General features: G+C 54.9%; 2 protein-coding genes across 3 annotated transcripts; one reads left to right on the plus strand and one right to left on the minus strand.

Annotated features, from left to right (window-relative positions):
* The first annotated feature begins 533 nt into the window (after nt 1–533).
* NAPB (NSF attachment protein beta) lies at nt 534–10,480 on the plus strand. The gene is made up of 11 exons (XM_027738568.2): nt 534–682; nt 2,801–2,880; nt 3,178–3,294; nt 4,601–4,647; nt 4,751–4,828; nt 5,538–5,593; nt 5,802–5,886; nt 6,498–6,602; nt 6,866–6,934; nt 7,130–7,180; nt 8,695–10,480. Exons 1-11 carry the CDS (start codon nt 585–587, stop codon nt 8,797–8,799), a joined length of 891 nt encoding a protein of 296 aa, XP_027594369.1. The 5' UTR covers nt 534–584; the 3' UTR covers nt 8,800–10,480.
* Nucleotides 10,481–10,960: 480 nt separating this feature from the next.
* On the minus strand, nt 10,961–20,245 carry GZF1 (GDNF inducible zinc finger protein 1). Of its 2 annotated transcripts, XM_027738562.2 has the most exons (6): nt 20,114–20,245; nt 17,392–18,734; nt 15,281–15,375; nt 14,569–14,736; nt 13,461–13,618; nt 10,961–12,638 (listed from the first exon to the last, which is right to left on the minus strand). In XM_027738562.2, exons 2-6 carry the CDS (start codon nt 18,711–18,713, stop codon nt 12,303–12,305), a joined length of 2,079 nt encoding a protein of 692 aa, XP_027594363.1. In that variant the 5' UTR covers nt 18,714–18,734; nt 20,114–20,245; the 3' UTR covers nt 10,961–12,302. The 2 variants fall into 2 exon arrangements, with proteins under 2 accessions (XP_027594363.1, XP_039245754.1); XM_039389820.1 differs by lacking the exon at nt 20,114–20,245 and having other exon boundaries at nt 17,392–19,911.
* Nucleotides 20,246–20,376: the final 131 nt, after the last annotated feature.

A 20,376-nucleotide genomic window follows, 5' to 3' on the forward strand; every position in this document is an offset into this window, starting at 1 on the left:
ATGTCCCGGTTTCCCCCGTGTAGGGACGTTGCTGATCAGCCCCCTGTGCTCAGGCAACGGGGGCAGGACACAGGTGCGAGCGAGGCCCGTTTTCTGCCCCTTCTCCTGCCTTTTTCCTTGGGGCGGGATATTCCCAGGAAAGGGCAGCCCTCCTCCGTGGAGCCTGAGCTTCGGCTGCCCTGCGTTACGGGAGAGCTAATTCCCTGGAAACCTGGAGAGTGGCACAAATAAAAGCAGCATCGGAGCTGCAGGAAAACACCTCCAGGATCGAGCTGACCCAGATCCAACAGCGCTGGATCCCGCTCCCCTTCCCTGTGAATTCAGCACTGGAAGCTCCCGAAGGAATCCACCTTTGGGAACGACTAAAGGGGTCCCAGCTTTTATACACACTTTCCCCCCCGGGACGAGCCGGTCTCTCCCACGTGGGCCGAGCGCAGCCGGGCATCCACCCGGGATCCATCCGGGATCCATCCCGCATCCCGGATCCCGCATCCTGCGCGCGCCCCGCCCCGCGCACGCGCCCGCCGAGCTCCGGGTGCCGCGGAGGAGGAGGAGGAGGAGGAGGAGGAAGAGCATCGGGAGCGATGGACAGCGCGGGGAAGGAGCGGGAGGCCGTGCAGCTCATGGCCGAGGCCGAGAAGCGGGTGAAGGGCTCGCACTCCTTCCTCAGGGGGCTCTTCGGGTGAGCGCGGCGGGGGAGCCCCGGCTCCTGCATCCCCCCTTCTCCCGGCTCCTGCATCTCCCCCCCCTCCCGGCCTCTGCATCCATCCCCCCCCTCCCGGCTCCTGCATCTCCCCCCCGCAATTCCTGCATCCGTCCTTCTCCCGATTATTGCAGACCCCCCACTCCTGCGATCCCCCCCAACTCCTGTATCCCCCTCTCCATCTCCTGCGCCCCCTTCCCCATCTCCTGCCCCCACTCTAGCTCCTGACCTCACCAGCTCCATGATCCCCCTTTTTCCCAGCTCTTGTATTCCCCCTCCCCAGCTCCTGTATCCCTCCTCTTCCCAGCTCCTGCATCACCTCTTCCCAGCTCCTGTATCCCCCCTCTTCCCAGCTTCTGTATCCCTCCCTTTCCCATCTCCTGCCCCTCCTCTGTCTCCTGTATCCCACTTTCCCCATTTTTCTGTCCCTCGTCCCCATCTCCTGCCTCCCCTTCCCAGCTCCTGTATCCACCATTTCCCAGTTCCTGCCCCCCCCTTCCCATCTCTTGCACCCTCGCCGAGGGATGGACACCCCCCCTCCCATTTCCTACATCCCCATCTCTCCCGTTTTCCCAGTCCCTCCCCCCGGTGTTGGTGAGGGTCTCACGGAGCAGGGCTGATCCAGCAGCTGCCCCATCCCGCTCCAATCCCCCCCGGAGCAGCCCCTCCTGCCCATGGACACAGGGATGTGCCGAGCGCTCTCGGCCTCTGCAGCTCCTGACCCTCATCCCTGCATCCGGCTCCTCGCTCATCCCGGCTTTATCCCGGGGGGAATCATCTCCCGGCCACCACGTCACCGGGATTCACCCCGGCGAGGCCGGGCTCTCCCAAAATCCCGGGTGGCACCGGCTCTGCTCCGGCTGCTGCGGCCGGAGAAAATGGCAGAGCCGCCTTTTCCCTGCTCCCCGTGCTATTCCTGGCAGCAGGGCGGTGGGTTTGGCCACCTCCATCTGGGATTTTAAGGAAAGAGTGTTCCTGGAGCGATGCTCCATGAAGGCCTGGACCGTTTCTATCCGTGGGCCTGGAAAAATCAGCTGCCGCAGCCCCTGAAACCACAAGTTTTAAATAGAAATTCCGGCCCGGCCTCCCGGCAGATTAATCAGGCAGGGCCCGCTCCGGGGGCATAATCCGGGCGGCAAATTCCTGAAAATCCTTGGAGCGAACCGGCAGAGATTTCGAGAGGGAGAATTTTTAATTTTCATGGCTAAAAATAGACGCAGGAAAAAATTAAAAGAGGAGGGAAAGGTGGCGGGGGGTGACTCGGCTCTTGGCATCTTTTCCCGGGAAACGGCGTGTCCAGGCCTCCCAGTGTCCAGGCAAACACCTTCTCCGCACCCCGGCTCTTCCTGGAATTGCCCCATTCCCTTTGCATAAGTGTTTTTGTTCCTTTATTTTTATTTTTTGGGGGATTAAAAAGGCTCAGTTTTGGAGGCCGTGCCGGTGTAGCGTTACCTGGCACCACCTCCCTTGGCTTTGGCTCATTCCAGAGGCAGCTTTCAAGGGCAAGGAATGATCCAAAAATCCCGCCTGTGCTTCCAAACGAACCGTGGTCGGCTGCCAGAGGGAGGGGGGGGGGGAGGGGGGGGAAAAAAAAAAGGCCAGGATTCCCAAGGGATGGAAAAAAAGGAAATAATCCACGTTGTGAGCTGGGGCGTGAAGGGATTTAAGAGCCGGGTGGATTTGACACTTGGGGACGGGGGTTTGGAGGCTTTGGGATGTTGGACTTGGTGTTCTTAGGGGGATTTTCCCACCTTAAGGATTCTGGGATTGTTCCCTGGGAGCAGAGCCTCCCACCTGGCTCCACCCTCCTGTCAGGGAGTTGTCAGAAGGTCCCCCCTGAGCCTCCTCTTCTCCGGGATTCCGGGACAAAATCTGCATTTCCTCAACAGAAACATCGACCTCCTCTGTCTGGCATCTTGGAATTTGGGGAGAGACCCCAAATCCAGGATTCCCCTCCCAGCAGCACATTTTAACAGGAGGGGGGGGATCGGCCTCGTTGAGCCCGGAGGGGCCGAATCTCCCGATCCCGATTTCCGCTCCGGGGCCGGAGTTCCTTCCTGTCCCTGTCCCTCAAGGGATGTTCCCACTGAATTCCAGGGGCAACACCCGTGTGGAGGAGGCCTGTGAGATGTACACCAGGGCTGCCAACATGTTCAAGATCGCCAAAAACTGGAGTGGTGAGTCCAATCCCTGCGTGTGGGGGGGTTCCCTCATCCTGGGATGAGCCGCGAGGGCCTGAATGCCTTCCTGTGAGTTATCCCAGGCTGTTCCCATGGGGAATGGGCTCTATGCCCCTGCAATTCCTCCTATTTAAATACTGGGAGGGTGGGCATCCTGAAGGATCTTCAGTGAATTTTAAGCTGGTAATCCTGCTGGGAAGCCCACATTCCCAACCCCCCCCACCCCGGGTCCTGGAAGAGGCGTGATCCCGCTCATTCCAGGGGTTCACAGGATCCCTGTCCCTTCTCTCCCAGCGGCAGGAAACGCCTTCTGCCAGGCAGCCAAGCTCCACATGCAGCTCCAGAGCAAGCACGACTCGGCCACCAGCTTCGTGGATGCCGGGAATGCCTACAAAAAAGCGGATCCGCAAGGTAAGGGAGCGGAATCCGGGAGCGGAATCCGGGATTGTTCCCAGCCGAGCGCTCAGTGGCAGCGGAGGAGCACTCCTGCTTCTCTGGAAGAGGCTTTGGGATGATGCAGGCGGGTCCTGGCATCTTCTCTTGGCAGGATTTGGAATGCTGTGTTGGCTGGGAAGTGCTGCCCCTCGGCACTTTCCATCCTGGTTTGGCTTGTCTAGAGGGAAGTAGTGGCTTCTTGGAATGCTTCGGGCAGGTTGCTGGGCTGGATCCCAGTGGGATCCCTGTCTTGTCCCCGGGGCTTTCCCCGCTCCTGACCTCTGATGGGATGAGAATAAAGGATCTGGGATTCCTTAAACCTGGTTGCAAAGAGCAGGGTTGTGCTTTTTGGGAAGGGCTCTGATCCCCCTTTCCCTAGCTCAGGGTGTGGAAGCAAACCCCCCACCTCCCCACCAGCATTATCCCTGTTTTCCTCTGCTGGGGGGCCGACGGAACAAACCCGGGGCGGGTAAAACCCTTTTATAGCAGTAACCCCCCCAAATTCCCAAGGAAATGGCAGCCCCCAGGGATGGATGCTTTGAATCCAGGTTGTTTGTAGCTGGCCCACCCCAGCGTTGGAGTGTTCCCCTTGGGAATTGCAGACCCCCAATTCCTGCGACCCCCCCAACTCCTGTATCCCCCTCTCCATCTCCTGCACCCGCTTCCCCATCTCCTGCCCCCACTCTAGCTCCTGACCTCCCCCAGCTCCAGGATCCCCCCTTTTCCCAGCTCCTGTGTCCCCCCTCTTCCCAGCTCCTGCATCACCTCTTCCCAGCTTCTGTATCCCTCCCTTTCCCTCCTCCTTTGTCTCCTGTATCCCACTTTCCCCATTTTTCTGTCCCTCGTCTCCATCTCCCGCCTCCCATTCCCATCTCCTGTATCCCCCGCCTTTCCCAGCTCCTGCCACCCCCTTCCCATCTCCTGCCTCCCCTTCCCAGCTCCTGTATCCACCATTCCCTAGTTCCTGCCCCCCCTTCCCATCTCTTGCACCCTCACTGAGGGATGGACACCCCCCCTCCCATTTCCTACATCCCCATCTCTCCCGTTTTCCCAATCCCGCCCCCCCGGTGTGGGTGAGGGTCTCTCTCTCCGGGTTCCAGGGTGGATGGGGGTGCTGGGGGTGGGCCCAGCCGTGGGTTTGGGGTTGCAGACACGAGGTGTGTCGTTCCAGGCGGGTGAGTAGGTGCTCCTTGGAGAGGCTGGAGCGCAGGGAACGCTCCGGCCGGGATGGGGGGCGCGGGCGGGGCCGGCTGACGCTGTTGTCTCTCCGCACACGCTGCAGAGGCCATCAACTGCCTAAACGCGGCCATCGACATCTACACCGACATGGTAAGGGCACCCCGGGCGCCCCGAGGGGCTGCCTCGCAGGTGATCCCGCCTCACAGCCCCTTCCCTCCCTTCCCTGCCTTTTCCCTCCCCCTCCCTGCCCTAGGGACGCTTCACCATCGCCGCCAAGCACCACATCACCATCGCCGAGATCTACGAGGCCGAGCTGGTCGACATCGAGAAGGTGAGGATCTGACTCCCACCTGGGGGAGTGGGGAGGCCCTGGCACAGCCTTCCCCGAGAAACCTGTGGATTCCCCATCCCTGGAAGCGTCCAGGGATGTCCAATCCTCCAGGAGCAGGAGGGATAGCAGGAGATGTCCCTGCCCGTGGCTCATCTTTAATCCCTTCCGACCCAAACCATTCCGTGACTGTGTGATTTCCTTGCCAATAATTCCCAGCGTCTGGCACTGGGATTCCTCACATAGGTGCAGTCCGGCCACGGCTTGGAGTCAGTGGTTTTCCCAGCCCGGAGCAATCCCAAGCCTCTCCTGTGCCGAGTGGCGCCGGCGGAACGCTCCGGTGGGAATCCACGTGACTGAGACGGCGTTTCCCGCCGGAAAAGTGCTTTGGGAGTGTCGTGGGGCACTTTTAGAGCTGTTTCTGTCACTTCCAGCCCACAGTGGAGCACTGACTCCCTCACTGCCATTCCCAAGCTCCCTGAGCAGGAATCCCGCTGTGGATCTCCTGCTGGAAGTTTGCAGGATACAAGTCGGTGGGATTTAGGTGTTATTTTCTGGGGAATGATTTGCTCCCTCAGCTCTGCTCTGCTGGACCCCATTTATCCCCATGAATGCCAGTGCTGCCTCTCCAGGCGCAGCCCTGCCATTTCAGGAGTGATGGATCCCAGAAGGATTGATCCAGGAATGTTGATCCCGGTGTTTCTGTCCCCAGGCCATCGCTCACTACGAACAGGCCGCGGATTATTACAAAGGAGAGGAGTCCAACAGGCAAGTGCTCGGGATCGGCGGGAAGGGCTGGAGCAGGGATCCATCCCGGACATCCTAGAACCAAGGTGGTTTTAACTGGGGCTGTTACAAAGGGAATTCCTCTAAATCCCAGCTGTTGGCTCCCAGTTTTCTCTACATGGAGGGGGTGGGGCATGGGCCGCTGTATTCCCAGGACACAGGGCATGATTTTTGGGATGTGGATTTGCAGCTCAGCCAACAAGTGTCTGCTGAAGGTGGCAGCCTACGCAGCGCAGCTGGAGCAGTACCAGAAGGCCATCGAGATCTATGAGCAGGTGAGGAGCAGCCACTCCATCCCGTGGGATACAAAACCTCTTCCCGAGGGAAAGCGGCTCGCTGGGCTGGGCTCGCCAAGTTGCCAAGGCCTGGAATCCATGGAATTGTTTAGGTTGGGAAAGCCCTCTGAGATCGGGGTGCAACTGTTCCCCCGCCCCGTGTCCCCAGGGGTCACATCCACCGTTTTTGCTGTTGTATCCAGCAAAAGGCTGGGAGAAGGCTGTAAAAATTCCGCCTTGGATCGTATCTACGACTCCATTCGGCAGAAAATTCCCCCTCCCCTCCCAGATTTATCAGCTCTGCCTTTGTGTGGGATATTTACCTGGGAATACCCACAGTGCTGCCTCCGTGCTTCCAGAGGGTTTATATTGCAGCAGGACTTGTTTTCCCCTCTCCTCCTCAGCCAGGATAAATCCCCCCCCAGCCTGGTGGGATCTGACTTCCCTTGGGATGAGTTAAAGCCTCCCCGATTCCCAACAGCCACTGGCATTTTTTCCACGTGTTTTCCTTCGCAGCCGTGTGGCTCTGGGTGGAATTTTAATTGGCTGCCCTGTTTTTAATCCAGGCTTTCCTTTCCCAACCCTTTTTCCATGTTTTTTTCTGTGTCCAGGTGGGAACAAACACGATGGATAACCCCCTGCTCAAGTACAGCGCCAAGGAATATTTCTTCAAAGCCGCCCTTTGCCACTTCATCGTGGACGAGCTGAATGCCAAGGTGGGTTATCCCAGAATTCCTGACCCCCCCTCATGACCCTGGGCTGGCTGGGAGGAGCTCAGTGGGCTCACAGCCCTCATCCCAACCCCCCTGACCCCTCCTCCTCAGGGATTTGGGTGGCTGTCACACGGGCGGAATCTCAACACACCACAGTGTCCCGCTGGAATTCTGGTGGATAACTTTCCCAAGTTTGAGGATGGGAAGGCAAATCCTTAAAAAAATCCCCAGGAATTGTGTGTGAAGGGTTCTCTTCTCTCTTCCAGCTCGCGCTGGAGAAATACGAAGAAATGTTCCCGGCATTCACAGATTCCCGGGAATGCAAGCTATTGAAAGTGAGTACACCAGGGTGCTTTTGCACTTTTCCATGATTTTTCTCACTTTTCCCAACATTTTAGAGGACATCAGCCTCGCTGTGCCCTGGGTTTGGCCCTGACCTGGGTGTTTTCCACGGGACATGTGGGATGAGGTGCCGGAGTGGGAACACGCACTGGCACAGCCTTTCCTCATTTTTCCTGGTGTTTTCCTAGAAACTGCTGGAAGCCCACGAGGAGCAGAACAGCGAGGCCTACACCGAGGCAGTAAGTGGGCATGGATTCCCTTGGGAATGGTGGCTCCTTCCTCCTCTCTCTTTTGGGATGTGTGAGCCCTGTTCCAGGCCAGGGAAGCTGTGGAGAGGGGCCGGGAGCGGAGCTGCTCCAGCAAGGCCCCAGCCTCCTACTTCACAATTCCCAGTTTTTCATGGAGAGTTAAGTAAAGATCCCACCTGGGTTTGCTCCAGCTCCTTTGGTGTTTGACAGGGGCTTAAAGTGCTCTGGGTGGGCTTGGAGAGACTTTGCCCTGTACCTTTTCCCTTTTTTTCCCCTCCTGTCCTTTTTTTTCCCCCTTCTCCTTTTTATTTCCCCTTTTCTGCCTTTCCTCTTTTTTCCCCTTCCCCCCCCTTTTTTCCACCATTTTTCCTCCCGTTTTTTCCCCTTCCCCCTTTTCCCTTTTTTCTTCCCACTTTCCCCCTTCCTCCCCCCCCACTTTTTCCCTTCCTTTCCCCCCCTTTTTCTCCCCCTTTATTTCACCCCCTTATTTTCTCTCCTTATTTCACCCCTTTTTTCCCACCCCTTTTCCACCCTTTTTCTTACCCTTTCCCCCTTTTTTCCTTCCCATCCATCCCTGGTTTTTCCACCATTCCCCCCCCCCCTTATTTTCTCCCATCTCTCTCTCCTCTTTATTCCCCTCCTTTTCCCATTTTCCCACCATTTTTTCCCTGCCCTTTCCCCTCCCTTTTTTCCCCACTCTTTTTTCCCCTCCTTTTTTTCCACCCTTTTTTCCATCTTTTTTTTCACCCCCATATTTTCCCCTTCCCCCCCTTTTTTCCCACCCTTTCCCTCCCCTTTATTTCACCTCCTTATTCCCCCTCCTTTTCCCCCTTCCCTTCCCCCCTTTTATCTCCCTCTTTTTTCTCCCTCTTTTCCCCCACTCTTCCCCCCCTTCTCATTCTTTCCCTTCCCCCCTTTTCCCACCCACTTTTTTCTCCCCTTTATTCCCCCTTTTCCCCACCTTTCTCACCCCCTCATCCCTCCCTTTATTCTCCTCCTTTCCTCTCTTTTCCCCACCCTTTCCCCCCTTTTATTTCACCCCCTTACTTCCCCCCTTCTTTCTCCAGCCCTTTTTTTGCTGCTCTCTTTTTTCCCCTTTCCCCCTTTTCCGCACCTTCCCCCTTTTTCCTCCCCTCCCTTTTCCCCCCTTACTTTCCCCTTTTATCCCCCCCTTATTTCCCTCTGTTTTCCCCTACTCTTTATTTTCCCTCCCCTTATTTCCCCCTTCCCTTTTTCCCCCCCTTATTTTTCTCACCCCTTTATTTTCCCTCCCCTTATTTCCCCCCTTCCCTTTTTTCCCCCACCCTTTTTGCCCCCCTTATTTTTCCCCCCTTATTTTCCTTGCCTTGTTCCCCCTGTTCCCCCTCCTTTCCCCCCCCCTTTTCTTTCCCCTTTTTCCCTTCTCCTTATTTCCCGGAACGCCCGAGGTGTTCCACTCCGCGCTCCCTCCGTTCCAGCCTCTCTCCCTTGCCTCGCTCCCTGATCCCGGTTTTCCTCCGCTCCAGGTGAAGGAGTTCGACTCCATCTCTCGGCTGGACCAGTGGCTCACCACGATGCTGCTGCGCATCAAGAAAACCATCCAGGGGGAAGGGGACGGCGACCTCAAGTGACGCCCGCGGGCTCTTCCCGCCCGGCCGAGGACTATTCTGGGATACCTGGCCCACTCCCCCCCCTCGCTTTTATCCCGTCGCTTCCCACTCCCAGCGCCCCGCGTGTCCCTTTAGCTCCCGGGCCGGGCGGCTCCGGCGGCTCCGAGGCGGGATCCGCTTCCTCCTCGGCTCTGGTGCTGCTCCACCCGGCGCCTGCACCCGCCGCTCCCGGTTTTCCTGCTGTTCTCCTGATTCCAGCATGTACATCTGTGGTCCAGGCCAGCGCAGCACAAAGTAACCGCTTCCCACCCCGTTGTGTTGTTCCCATTTTCCGGTTCTCGGTGGCCCCCTGTTGGATACACTTGGATTTGGGGTTCTTTAAGCGTTTTTTTTTTCCCGGTGCTAGTGAGAGGCTTTGGGATTTGGGAACTCCCACGCACCCCCAACGCGCTGCCCTAGTGCCGGAGGCATTCCAGGCTTGGGAACAGGAGCGCCGGGATCGGTGTTGGCCCCCACGGAGCCCCAGGTCAGGGCTGGTTTGTATCTCAGTGTCCAGCCTAAGGTTCTTCTTGGATGGATTTTCCCACTTTTATTTTGTGGTGTGTCCCATCCCTCCATCCCCAGGATAACTTCCACATGAGTGATAATCTATTTTTCTACCTTTCTCTCCGTGTGAGCCGGGAACAATCCGTTAGTTCCGGCCCCCCCCAGAGGTGTTGGCTGAGACCTGACATCCCACGGGAGCCTTGTTGGAATGTGGGTGCCAGGTGAGCGCAGTCTGCTTGGAAAAAGGGGAGACACGTTGAAAAATTCCTGCTGGAATTTATAGGTGTGTTTTAAACCACGTGGGGAGTGAGAGAGGATCGAGCTGCCTCTTTTCTTTCCGTGGATATATGGGAGTCTGTGCAATTTGTCACTCGGTTTTCTGTTCCAGGAGTGAGGAAGTCATTCATTAAGGGCTGCTTTGGTGAGTCCAGGTAGTCCCAGCCCCACGTTTCTCTGGAAAAAGGGAGAATTTTGGGGGGGGTTTGCACTTTGGTTGGAATTTCGGTACTGGGGCAGAGCAGGGCTTGGCTCGCTGGGTGTCACTCTAGAAAGTGGCACTTGGTCTGTGCCCCGAGCTTCTGAAAACCAAAAAAAAACCTGATCCATGCCAAATTATTATTGTTATTATTGTTATTATTATTATTGTTCCTGCCCTTCCCGCTCCCTTCCTTCCTGCAGGCTGTTGTGCAATCCCAAGTGGAGGGGAAAGCCCAGGTTTAGGAGGTGATCTCCCAGCTCAGTGTAGTTAATTCACTCCCACCCTTAGCAGTGGCTTTGTTGTGTCCAGGATTAGGGGCTGGGAGGCTCCACTTTTTCCCAGTGTTTTTTTTTTTAGGCCTTGTCCTGTTCCCTCTCCCCCTTGTCAGTATTAAGCACAGGGGCTGTAGGACGTGGGTGGAGCAGAGGGGTCTGTTCCCACAGCCCCTACACCCGTTAGTTGTGTGTGAGTAGGCTCAGCATGTCCTCTGGTGTATCCATGGTGAACTGACCGTTTTCCAGGTGACAATCCGCCACCTACTCCGCTGTATTTCCCCCCCTAACCCCCCCACTTCCATCACTCTCTACTCGGAAAACTTATTAATGAAATGGCCTTAGCAGGAATATCATGTTTTGTGTGACTCTGTCATGAATAAAGTGAAAATCATGGATGTAAGGAGAAGGAGAAGTGGTTTTTCTGGGACAGGCAAGAGGCTGGAGCCTGGTGTGATGATGGAGGGGAGCAGGTGCAGTGTTTCCTTCAATCCCTGTTTGGAATCACTGGATGGTTTGGGGTGGAAGGGACCTTAAAGCCCATCCAGTTCCACCCCCTTTTCACCATCCCTGTCCAACCTGACCTTCAACATTTCCAGGGATCCAGGGGCAGGCACAGCTTCCCTGGAGAAACTGTTCCAGGGCCTCACCACCCTCCCAGGGAAGAATTTCTTCCCGATACCCAACCAAAATGTCCCCTTTTTCAGTTTGAAGCCATTCCCTCTTGTCCTGTTAGTCCAGCCCCTCTCCCGCTTCCTTGTAGGCACCTTCAGATCCTGGAAAGCTGCTCTGAGGTTTCCATGGAACCTTCTCTTCTCCAGGCTGAATATTTCCCTGTCCCAAAGTGTCCCCCCCCCCATCAGACCATCCAGTCACCAGAAGGGTCTCAATATTCCCATATTTTAATAAGAACAGTTAAACAGTAACTCACTTCCATACATTCCCGGAGTACAAAACTTTCCCTGGCTCCAGTTCCAGACGCTCAGGATTTAAATATATCTACAGCCTCTTCCCCATCGGTCTCCGGGGACAACTGAGCTTCACCAGGAATAAATATTTCAAATATAACCTCTTGGAAATGCTCTCTTTTAAAAAAAAATTCCCTTTTTTTTTTTTCTACATTAGAATTCCATGGCAACACCTCCCTTTAGGATCAAAAATAGCTCTGTGCCACAGGTGTGGGGGGGTGTGTTTATTGCTGGACAACAGGCCCTCAACACCAGGCTGGATTGTGCTTACCTTTCCCAAAGTTTTGCTCACAGCTCCAGCTGAGAAAGTTTCTGTGGGAATACTACGGTGACAGGCGAAAAGAAACAGGAAAATCGTCTGGAAAAGATGCAGGTTTTTACACGGTGGCAACTGGGAAGCTGATCCCGAGTTTTTGAAGCATTAAACCACAGCAGCGAGCTGCTGTTCCCAAAAAAGAGCCATCCCAGTCAGATGACAACTCTCAAAGGCTCCTTCCCCAGCCAGGGAAAATACCCCGAATCCTATTCCAATCAAACGGAGCAGCAGGTGCTGGTCAGGAAAAGCCTCTGAACTGAACCTTTTCCAGAATGGCTGCTTTTCCCAGACATTTTTCCAAGAGATGTTTTGGTCTCTAAGTGCCCACTTCCATGTGAGCTGGAGCAGCTGGAAGGTGAAGACTGAAGTGCCAGACTGCTCCAGTTTTCATGGAAACGTGGAAAAAACAAACCAGCACTTGGCTCCCACCTGCTCCTTTTGCTACTTAAGAGACTCAAAACTCCTGGAAAGAGACTCCAAAGCTCCCACTCGTATTCCCAAGGAGTGAGCTGGCTCACTGCTGGGATCTTTGGCAACAGCAGAGAGAAACCAAGGTTTCCTGGAAAGCAGTTTGGCCTGGCTTATCTCCTGGATGAATTTCTGCTGGGGAAAATGCAGTGGCTGTCACGGAGAAACACGACCTCGGTTCTCCTGATTGTCCACGTGGCATCAAAGCACCTGGAAAACAAACCTGCACCACCTTTATAAACCCACCTGAACACGGTCCCCGAGCCACCCCTTCTACTCCCAGGGAATCGACTCCCAGGGACTCCCGGAGGAGCGACTGAAGTGTCGCCCTGCCGAACCTCCAGGAGATGGAGCTGTGGAACGAATTTTCAGAGGAATCAGGAAAATCCACTCCCACCTGCTTCCCACCACCAGCTTCCCTCAGGCAAAGGGCTTATACGAGGGGTGCAGCTCAGGGAGTGGCAGCGAATCCCGAGTTATTCCATGTTCACCAGAGCGTGGAGCTGTGGCTGGACAGAGTCCGGCTGCGCGTGGAGCACCGCGAGCTCGCTCAGGGTGGTTCCCATCAGGGCTTCCTGCGATCCCGGCCCTCCGGAAGACTTACAGTCCGTGCCGGCGCTCCCGCTGCCCGGGGCAGCTGCCAGGCTCTGGTAGGGGCTGTTCCCAGGGAAGGACAGCAGCTTCTCCGGGATCTTGGGGGACACAGCGTACTCCTCGTCGGGAAGCTCCGTCTTGTGGCCGTCGTCGTTCTTCGACGATGCTCCTTCCACGATGACAAGGAAGGACTTCCAGGGGGTGTTTTTATCGTGGATCTGGAAATGAGGAACCAGGAAAAGAGAAGGCTGGACACAAGACGACAAGGGAAAAGTCTGGATCCAGCTTGTACTTGACGCTGGCAGACAATTCTATTTTTGGAACCACGGAACGGTTTGGGCTGGAAGGGACATTAAAAAAGATCCAGGGATAAAGATGATGGCAGGGACACCTTCCACTAGGCCAGGCTGCTCCAACCTGGACTTGGACACTTCCAGGGATGTGGCAGCCACAGCTTCTCTGTGCAACCTTCTCTGTGCAACCTTCTCTGTGCAACCTTCTCTGCACCAGGGCCTCCCCACCCTCACAAGGAAGGATTCCTTCCTGATATATGGAGCAGGCCCAGAGGAGAGCAACTAGGCTGCTGAAGGGACTGGAGCACAAGTCCTATGAGGAGAGGCTGAGAGAGCTGGGGGGGCTCAGCCTGGAGAAGAGGAGGCTCAGGGGAGACCTCCTCACTCTCTCCAACTCCCTGACAGGAGGGGGGAGCCAGGTGGGGGTTGGTCTCTTCTCCCAGGCAACCATCAGCAAGACAAGAGGGCTGGGTCTGCAGCTGTGCCAGGGGAGGGGTAGGGTGGAGATTAGAAAGAATTTCTTTGCAGAGAGGGTAATCAGGCATTGGAATGGGCTGCCCAGGGAAGTGGTGGATTCTCCATCCCTGGAGGTTTTTAAGAAGAGACTGGATGTGGCATCAGTGCCATGGGCTGGGAACCACAGCGGGGTTGGACTCGGTGCTCTCGGAGGTCCCTTCCCGCCCAGCTGATTCCGTGATATCCCATCCCATCCCGTTCCCCCGCCCCTGGCAGCCCGGGAGGCCGTACCGAGGTGTGCCGGCGCAGCGTGGACTTGTCGGTGAAGGTCCTGCCGCAGGCGTTGCACATGAAGGGCTTCTCCCCGGTGTGGATGCGGTGGTGCCGCTGCAGCGCGTTCAGCTGCGTGAACTGCTTCCCGCACTGGTCGCAGCAGTACGGCCGCTCCCCTGGGGCACAGAGGGGGTTAGAGGGTGGCACGGCGGGACACTGAGCCCTGGGAATCCCCAGCGACCACGGGGATCTCTCCAGATGCACCAAAAACTCTCCTTTCGGGGACAAATCCCGTTTTCCCCTTTCCCCAGTCAGCGCAGGAGCTCGGAGCTAAACCAGGACACTGATTATCCTGGCTGGTTATTAACAGCACCTCCACGGCCCTCGGGAGTGTGCCAGGGAATTGTGAAACCGAGCAAGAGTTCTGAGCTGCTGGAATGCTGTTCTGAGGGGATGTTCCAGCCCCTCTCTCTGAGGAATGCAACATTAATGTTAAAGGGACAAGGGGCACCCTGTTCCAGAGCTCTGCCTACCTATGTTCTGTACTAATGAAAAGAGAACAGAAAGGACAACTTAGTAGTCATGAATTAGATAGAATGGACATCTGGGGAGATAAACAGCTGAATCAGGGGGGTTTTTGCAAGCTCCCAGTACATAGTCAGGAAAAGTTCATGACAAAGAGGACCCTCTTGAGGCTGAAGGACCGGAAAGACCACCAGGACTCCCTAAAAGGACAGCTCCATCTCAAGCTCTGCCTATTACAAATATGATAATTAGATTATGAAATTAAATGAATATGCAGGTATAGATGTTGTAATCACTCATAAAAACTGTATCAATTACCTGGCTTTTCCCTGAGAACTTGGGAGCTGGTTTGGGAGCTGGTTCCCCAGCGTTGCTCAAAATAAATACCTTTGCTGCTTAAAGACTCAAAACTGTCTCTGAGCAGTCTCATTTCTGCCAGTTTTGGCATCAACTGCCATCCCTCAGGAAGAAGCAGTGGCACCAAGAATCAAGCCGTTGCAGGCAAGGTGGGAATTCGAGCCTTGGGGAAAAAGCCTGGGGGGGAAATTCCCTGCTGGAATATTGCAATGGTGAGTGTCAAATAAAAAGGAGCACGTCCTACCTGTGTGGACTTTGATGTGCTGGTACAGGGAGTTCCTCTGGGCGAAGGTCCGGAAGCAAACCTCGCACTTGAAGGGTTTGGATCCCGTGTGGATCCGGTTGTGGTGCTTCAAGTATTCCTTGGAGGCAAAGCTCTTCCCACACGTTTCACACATGAAAGGCCTTTCCCCTAAAAGATGGGGGAAAAGGAGAATTAAACCAACAGGGCTTTTGGGAATGCTCTTAAAACATCCCAGCCAAAACTGAGGGATCTTATGGAGCGTGTCCTCCCTCCGGGGTCTGAGGGGGCCTTTAAAGGTCACCCAGTCCCAAATCCTGCCGTGGGCAGGGACACCTTCCACCTAGCCCAGGTTGCTCCCTAGCCTGGAACACTTCTAGGAATGGGGAATCCATAGCTTCTCTGGGAAAACTGTTCCAGTGCCTCAGAGGGAGGAATTTCTTCCCAGTACCCAATTTTAATAAACCCTCCTTCAGCTTAAAAAAAATCACAGAATATCCCAAGTTATCGGGTGTTCTGAGCTTTCTCAGGAAAACCACATCTACAGACGAGGGCACCCCGTTCAATATAATACTAAAAAACAACAACAAAAAAGCATCTTCTGAAGGCAGATGGTTTCCAGCTTTCCTGGAATGGTTTGCCTGGTTTTTTTTAGCTCCCCCTGGCTTCCAGGCCTCCTCCGCCCCGGATCCCGCGGTGCCCGACGGCTCCTCACCTGTGTGGCAGCGTCTGTGATAGATGAGCATGTGGTTCTGAGTGAACCGGGCCCCACACTCATCACAGACAAAGGGCTTTTCCCCCGTGTGGATTCTGAAAGGAGAAAGGAACGTTCAAACACCAGGCCGAGGCTCTTCCCTCCACGGAACAACCGGAGCCGGAGGGGGGCATTCGGGGCTGGTTTGTCGCTGGATCGACGCCCAGGTCTGGGAATTTTAGGGTAAACCCGGATTTTTTAGAGGTGTTTTTTTAAGGTAAGACAGAGGAAAAGTTTAGGGAATTTCTCCCCAGGGTGTGGTGCCCGTCCTTTGGGATGTGAGGGGAAGCGCTCCGAGGGTTTTGGGGTAGCCGGTTTTCCCCACAGGGAGAGGACAGATGGCAAAACACATCCCAAAAGATAAGGAATTAACACAGCACCGGGTTTCCAGCGTTCAGCAAGACTCCTGGCAATGGGGCACAGCAGAGAGGAAATTCCACTTATGCCCCAAAAATAATCTTTAGGTGGATCAGCTCATTTCCTTGGGCAGGTAAAGCTCTGGGAACTGATAAAATCAGGTTAAAGCCCCCCCAGAGATGATTTTTTTCCCCATCATAAAAATGCCCTGAGACAGATAAAATAACCGATAAAATCCGGTTCAATCTTTCAGAGGTGATTTTTTCCCTGATAAAAAAGTCTCTGCCCTAACAGAAATGAAATAATGGTAAAATCTGGTTAAATCCCTCAGAGATTATTGTTTTCCCCTCATAAAAGTGCCCTGAGACAGATAAAATCAGGTTCTACCCCTCAGAGATTTCTGTGATTTTTTTCCCCTCATAAAAATGCCCTGAGACAGATAAAATAACTGATAAAATCAGGTTCAAACCCACCCTCAGAGAGAATTTTTTCCCCCTCACAAAATCAGAGAGAAAATCAGGTTCTAGCCCTCAGAGATGATTTTTACCCTGACAAGAATGTCTGTACCATGAAACAGATAAAAAAAGGGATGAAATCAGGCTCAAGGCCTCCATAGATGATTTTTGGCCTGATAAAAATATCTCTTCCCTGACAAAATCAGGCTCAACCCCTCAAGAGATGATTTTTTTGCCCTGATAACAAGGCCCTGAGACAGATAAAATTACTGATATAATCAAGCTAAACCCCTCAGATAGGTTTTTTTTGCCCTAATAAAAATGCCCCAAGGCAGATAAGTGACAAAATCAGGTTCTACCCCTCAGAGATGATTTTTTCCCCTCATAAAAAAGTCTCTGCCACCAAACAGACAAGGGGTAAAATCAGGCTCAAGGCCTTCACAGATGATTCTAGCCCTGATAAAAATGGCATGAGACATAAAATAACTGATAAAATCAGGCTAAAGCCCGTCAGAGGTGATTTTTGCCCTGATAAAAACATCTCTGCAATGAAACAGATAAAATAAGGGATAAAATCAGGCTCAAGGCCTCCACAGTTGATTTTCGACCTGCTAAAAATGCCTCTTCCCTAAGACAGATAAAATAAGGGATAAAATCAGGTTAAATCCCTCAGAGATTATTTTTGCCCTCACGAAAATGCCCTGAGGCAGATAAAATAAATTATAAAAATCAGGCTCGACCCCTCAGAGACAATTTTTGCCCTGACAAAAACATCTCTTCCCCGAGAGAGAAAATAACTGATACAGTGAGATTTAACCCTTCAGAGATGACTTTTACCCTGATAAAATCACCCTGGGACAGATAAAAATAACTGATAAAATCAGGCTAAAGCCCCTCAGAGAGAAAATCAGGTTAAACCCCTCGGAGAGGATTTTTGCCCCACGAGCTGTCACTCGTTTCTACTCCCAGCTCAGTTTTTTCCCTCCTTAGCCTCCAAATCTGGCGTTTTCCCATTTAAAACCCTGGCCAAGCCTTTCCCAAATATTTCCATGCTTCTTATTGTCTTGGCTATAGTGAGCTGGAGTAATCCCAGCCCTGATTCATCCCCTGGGAGAAGCGCTCCAGGAGCAGCAGCAGCACTCGACCTGTGACCTTCTAGTGAGGCAAAGCAGGGGGGAAAAAGGGAAACAGGGGACAGGCTCCGGGGGGTGTGTGCTCGTCCCCCCAGGATCTCCCGAGGCCAGGGAAGGCTGTTCATACCTCATGTGGGTTTTTAGTGCCGAAGGCTGAGAAAACTTAGCCTCACACTCCGGGCACCCATAAGGCTTGTGGCCCGTGTGCGTCCTTTCATGGAGCCTCAGGGCGGTTCTGGAGCTCAACCCCTTTCCACACTGCTGGCACTGATGGCGCTCCCCACCACCCTCATGAACCTGGAGAATGTGCCTCTTGACGTCCTTCTTCCTCTTGAACTTCTTACCGCAGAGCTCACAGGGGAAGCGGCGCTCGCTGCTGTGGACGTGCCGCTGGTGGCTCCGCAGGTTGCAGCGGTTGGCGAAGGTCTGGCCGCACGTCTCGCACCGGAACACCAGCTCGGCCGCGATGCCGTGGCTGTGCTGGATGTGCTTCAGGAAGCTCTTCTCGTACAGGAACTCCTTCTCGCACGTGCCGCACTTGAAGTTGCTGCCCCGCTTCTTTTTGTCCTCGCCGGCCTTCGGGCGGTTCTCCTCGGGGCTGCCGTCGCGCCCCGCGCCCTCCGGCTTGACGGCGGCGTCCTCCCCGCGCTCCTCCTCCCCCTCCGGGTCGCACAGCTCCTCTTCTTCGGGGTATTTGTCGTCTTCGGCGGCCACCTCCGCGTTCTTCTGCTGCTCCCTCAGCCTCCTGGTGTACTTCTTCTTGGGGATTTCCACGAACACCTTCCTCCCGGCCAGCCTCCCGCTCGCCCTCCGGATTTTGGCGTAAGGAGCCTTCAGCATTTCCTTCTTTTTGTCCGTCTTCTCCTTGGATTTGGCAGCCGGCGCCTCCGGGGACGCTCCGTGGCTGGGCCTGGCTACGGGGGAACCCGGAGTTTCCTGCTCGGCTTCTGCCACGGCTTTGGACTCGGGCGGGATGCTGGGGTGGGCAGCGCCTTCCTCCTCGGAGTTCTGCGACTCCGAGAAGTTCTGCAGCTCCAGCAGCACCGACTCCAGCATCTGCTTCTTCAGCTGGAAGCAGGTCTCCGAGAGGTCCAGGCACTTGAGCTTCTCGGCTATCTCCAGCATGCGCTGCACCCTGTCCTCCTCCACCTCCACCTTGGCCGTGTAGACGAACTCCAGGAAGGAGGCGAAATCCGCCACCTGCACCTCGTTGAGGAACACGTTGCTCCGGGGGCCGTCCACGGCCTTCTCGTTGAGGAAGACCTCCTTGAAGAACTTGCTGGTGGCCGCCAGCACGGCCTTGTGGGCCACGAACTCCGCGCGGACGCCCTGGTACTCCACGCTCACCGTCACGTCGCACAGGTGGCCCAGCAGGCGCAGCTGGTGCATCTCGTTCAGCAGGTTGATGGGAGAGGACTTGGATTCCAGCAGGACCGGAGCGCTTTCCATCTTTCTTCCCCCTGCAAGAAGCTGTTGAGGATACCCTGCGTTAGCCAACGGAACTCCCGGGGGTTTCCAATGGACGAAAGCCACTTCCGGGGTTTTGGGTGTTCCAGTGAGGTTGGGAAAGAGCTCCGGGAGTGAGTCCAGACTTGGACTGATCTCCACCAGACCATGCAGTGAATTTTAGCTTAAATCCCACCTGTAATTTTACCTGAGACCCTCTGGACTATTAGAACCTGGAACAGGGACGGAGCAACAGAGGTGGATCAAGGGAATGTTCTGGTTAAGGCACGTGGAATTAAGGAACAGTTCCTCTCCTCAGCAGGCAATAAAAGAAAGGTAAAATGAAGCAAAGTTAAGCAAAATTAACTGTGATCCCAAAAAACCACTGCCTTAACAGCATTCCCAGATAAAATTCCAAGTGCTTCACCAACCCAGGCACGATGGATAATCACATTCACACACTGAAAACCCAAACCCAATAAAACTTCCTCACAATGCTCGCTGTCTTAAGAATTCCTCCCTCAAACTGGGCTCCCAGCCCCCATATTTTGAAGGCCTGTTTCCAGCCTTCCCAGGGCGTCCCCATTCCAGCACTGTTCAGGTTACACCGTGTTTCCCGGGAATGTTTGAAGCTGCTCCCAAGTTTGCAAAAGAACTGGTGTTTTTGGGGTTTTTTTTTCTCCCAAATGTCTGACCCCAGAACAAACCACGTTTCTCTGGATTTGAAGAGGCTCTGAGCGACCTGCTGAGTTTAACCCTTTAGTTCCTGCTGGAATCTGAGGAATTTCTTTCCCCTTCCCAGGAATTTAAGGACGACCCACCAAATGCCTAAACAACTAATGGCACCAAAATGTCACTTTTTTACCCCAATAAAATGAGTTTTAACTAATCATCGTGTATTTCACAACTATGCCCCTAATTCCCACTTGAGCACTGTCCATTTGTGGGAATATGTCCCTTTTCCAGAGGCAAAACCAGCTGGAAAGAGACAAAAAGCTCCAGCCACCAACCCCTGAAGGGGAATGGGGAGAGGATTCCCAGGGAGCTGCCCCAGCCTGGGGCAGGTGATGGAGTTGTGGAGCTGCTCCTCAGGGAGATCCCCCTCAGCTCCTGCTTCCAATCCCTTTTGGGAAGGATCCTGGATCATCGGGGAAGCTGGGAGCACATCCCAACGGAGGCGGGGGAAGAAGGGGAGGAAATGAGGGAGGGGAAGAGGAGGGGGGGCTGGGGGGAAGAATGGGGGGACTTGCGAGGGGTTGGAGAGGAAATGGGGGGGGGACAGAAGAAAATGGGGGGAGCGTGGAGGGGAATGGGGGGAATGGGGGGGTAGAGAAACAGGAGGGGGTAAGAAGTCGGGCGGGGCCAGCCCCGCATGGTTCCCGCCGTGCCAGCCCCGCACTCACTGTTCCCGGCGTGTTCCCGGTGCGTTCCCGGCCGCTGCTCCCGCTCGGCCCCGGGCGCGGCCGGAAGCGCTGACGCGCCACGGCCCCGCCCGCCCTGAGCGCGGCCGCGGCGCGCGGGAAGTGACGTCACGGGCGCGCCGCCCGTCGCTAGGCAACGCGCGGCCGCTCTTCCCCGGGCCTTCTGGTTCCCAAATTCGGGCGTTTCGCCCGCGCGAAAGAAAACGAGTTTTACGCGGCTGGGCGGCACTGACGGCTTTATTAAA

The sequence above is a fragment of the Pipra filicauda genome, unplaced genomic scaffold (genome assembly GCF_003945595.2).
Source record: "Pipra filicauda isolate LSUMZ 115617 unplaced genomic scaffold, ASM394559v2 scaffold774_size96166_pilon, whole genome shotgun sequence".
Lineage (NCBI taxonomy): Eukaryota > Metazoa > Chordata > Aves > Passeriformes > Pipridae > Pipra > Pipra filicauda.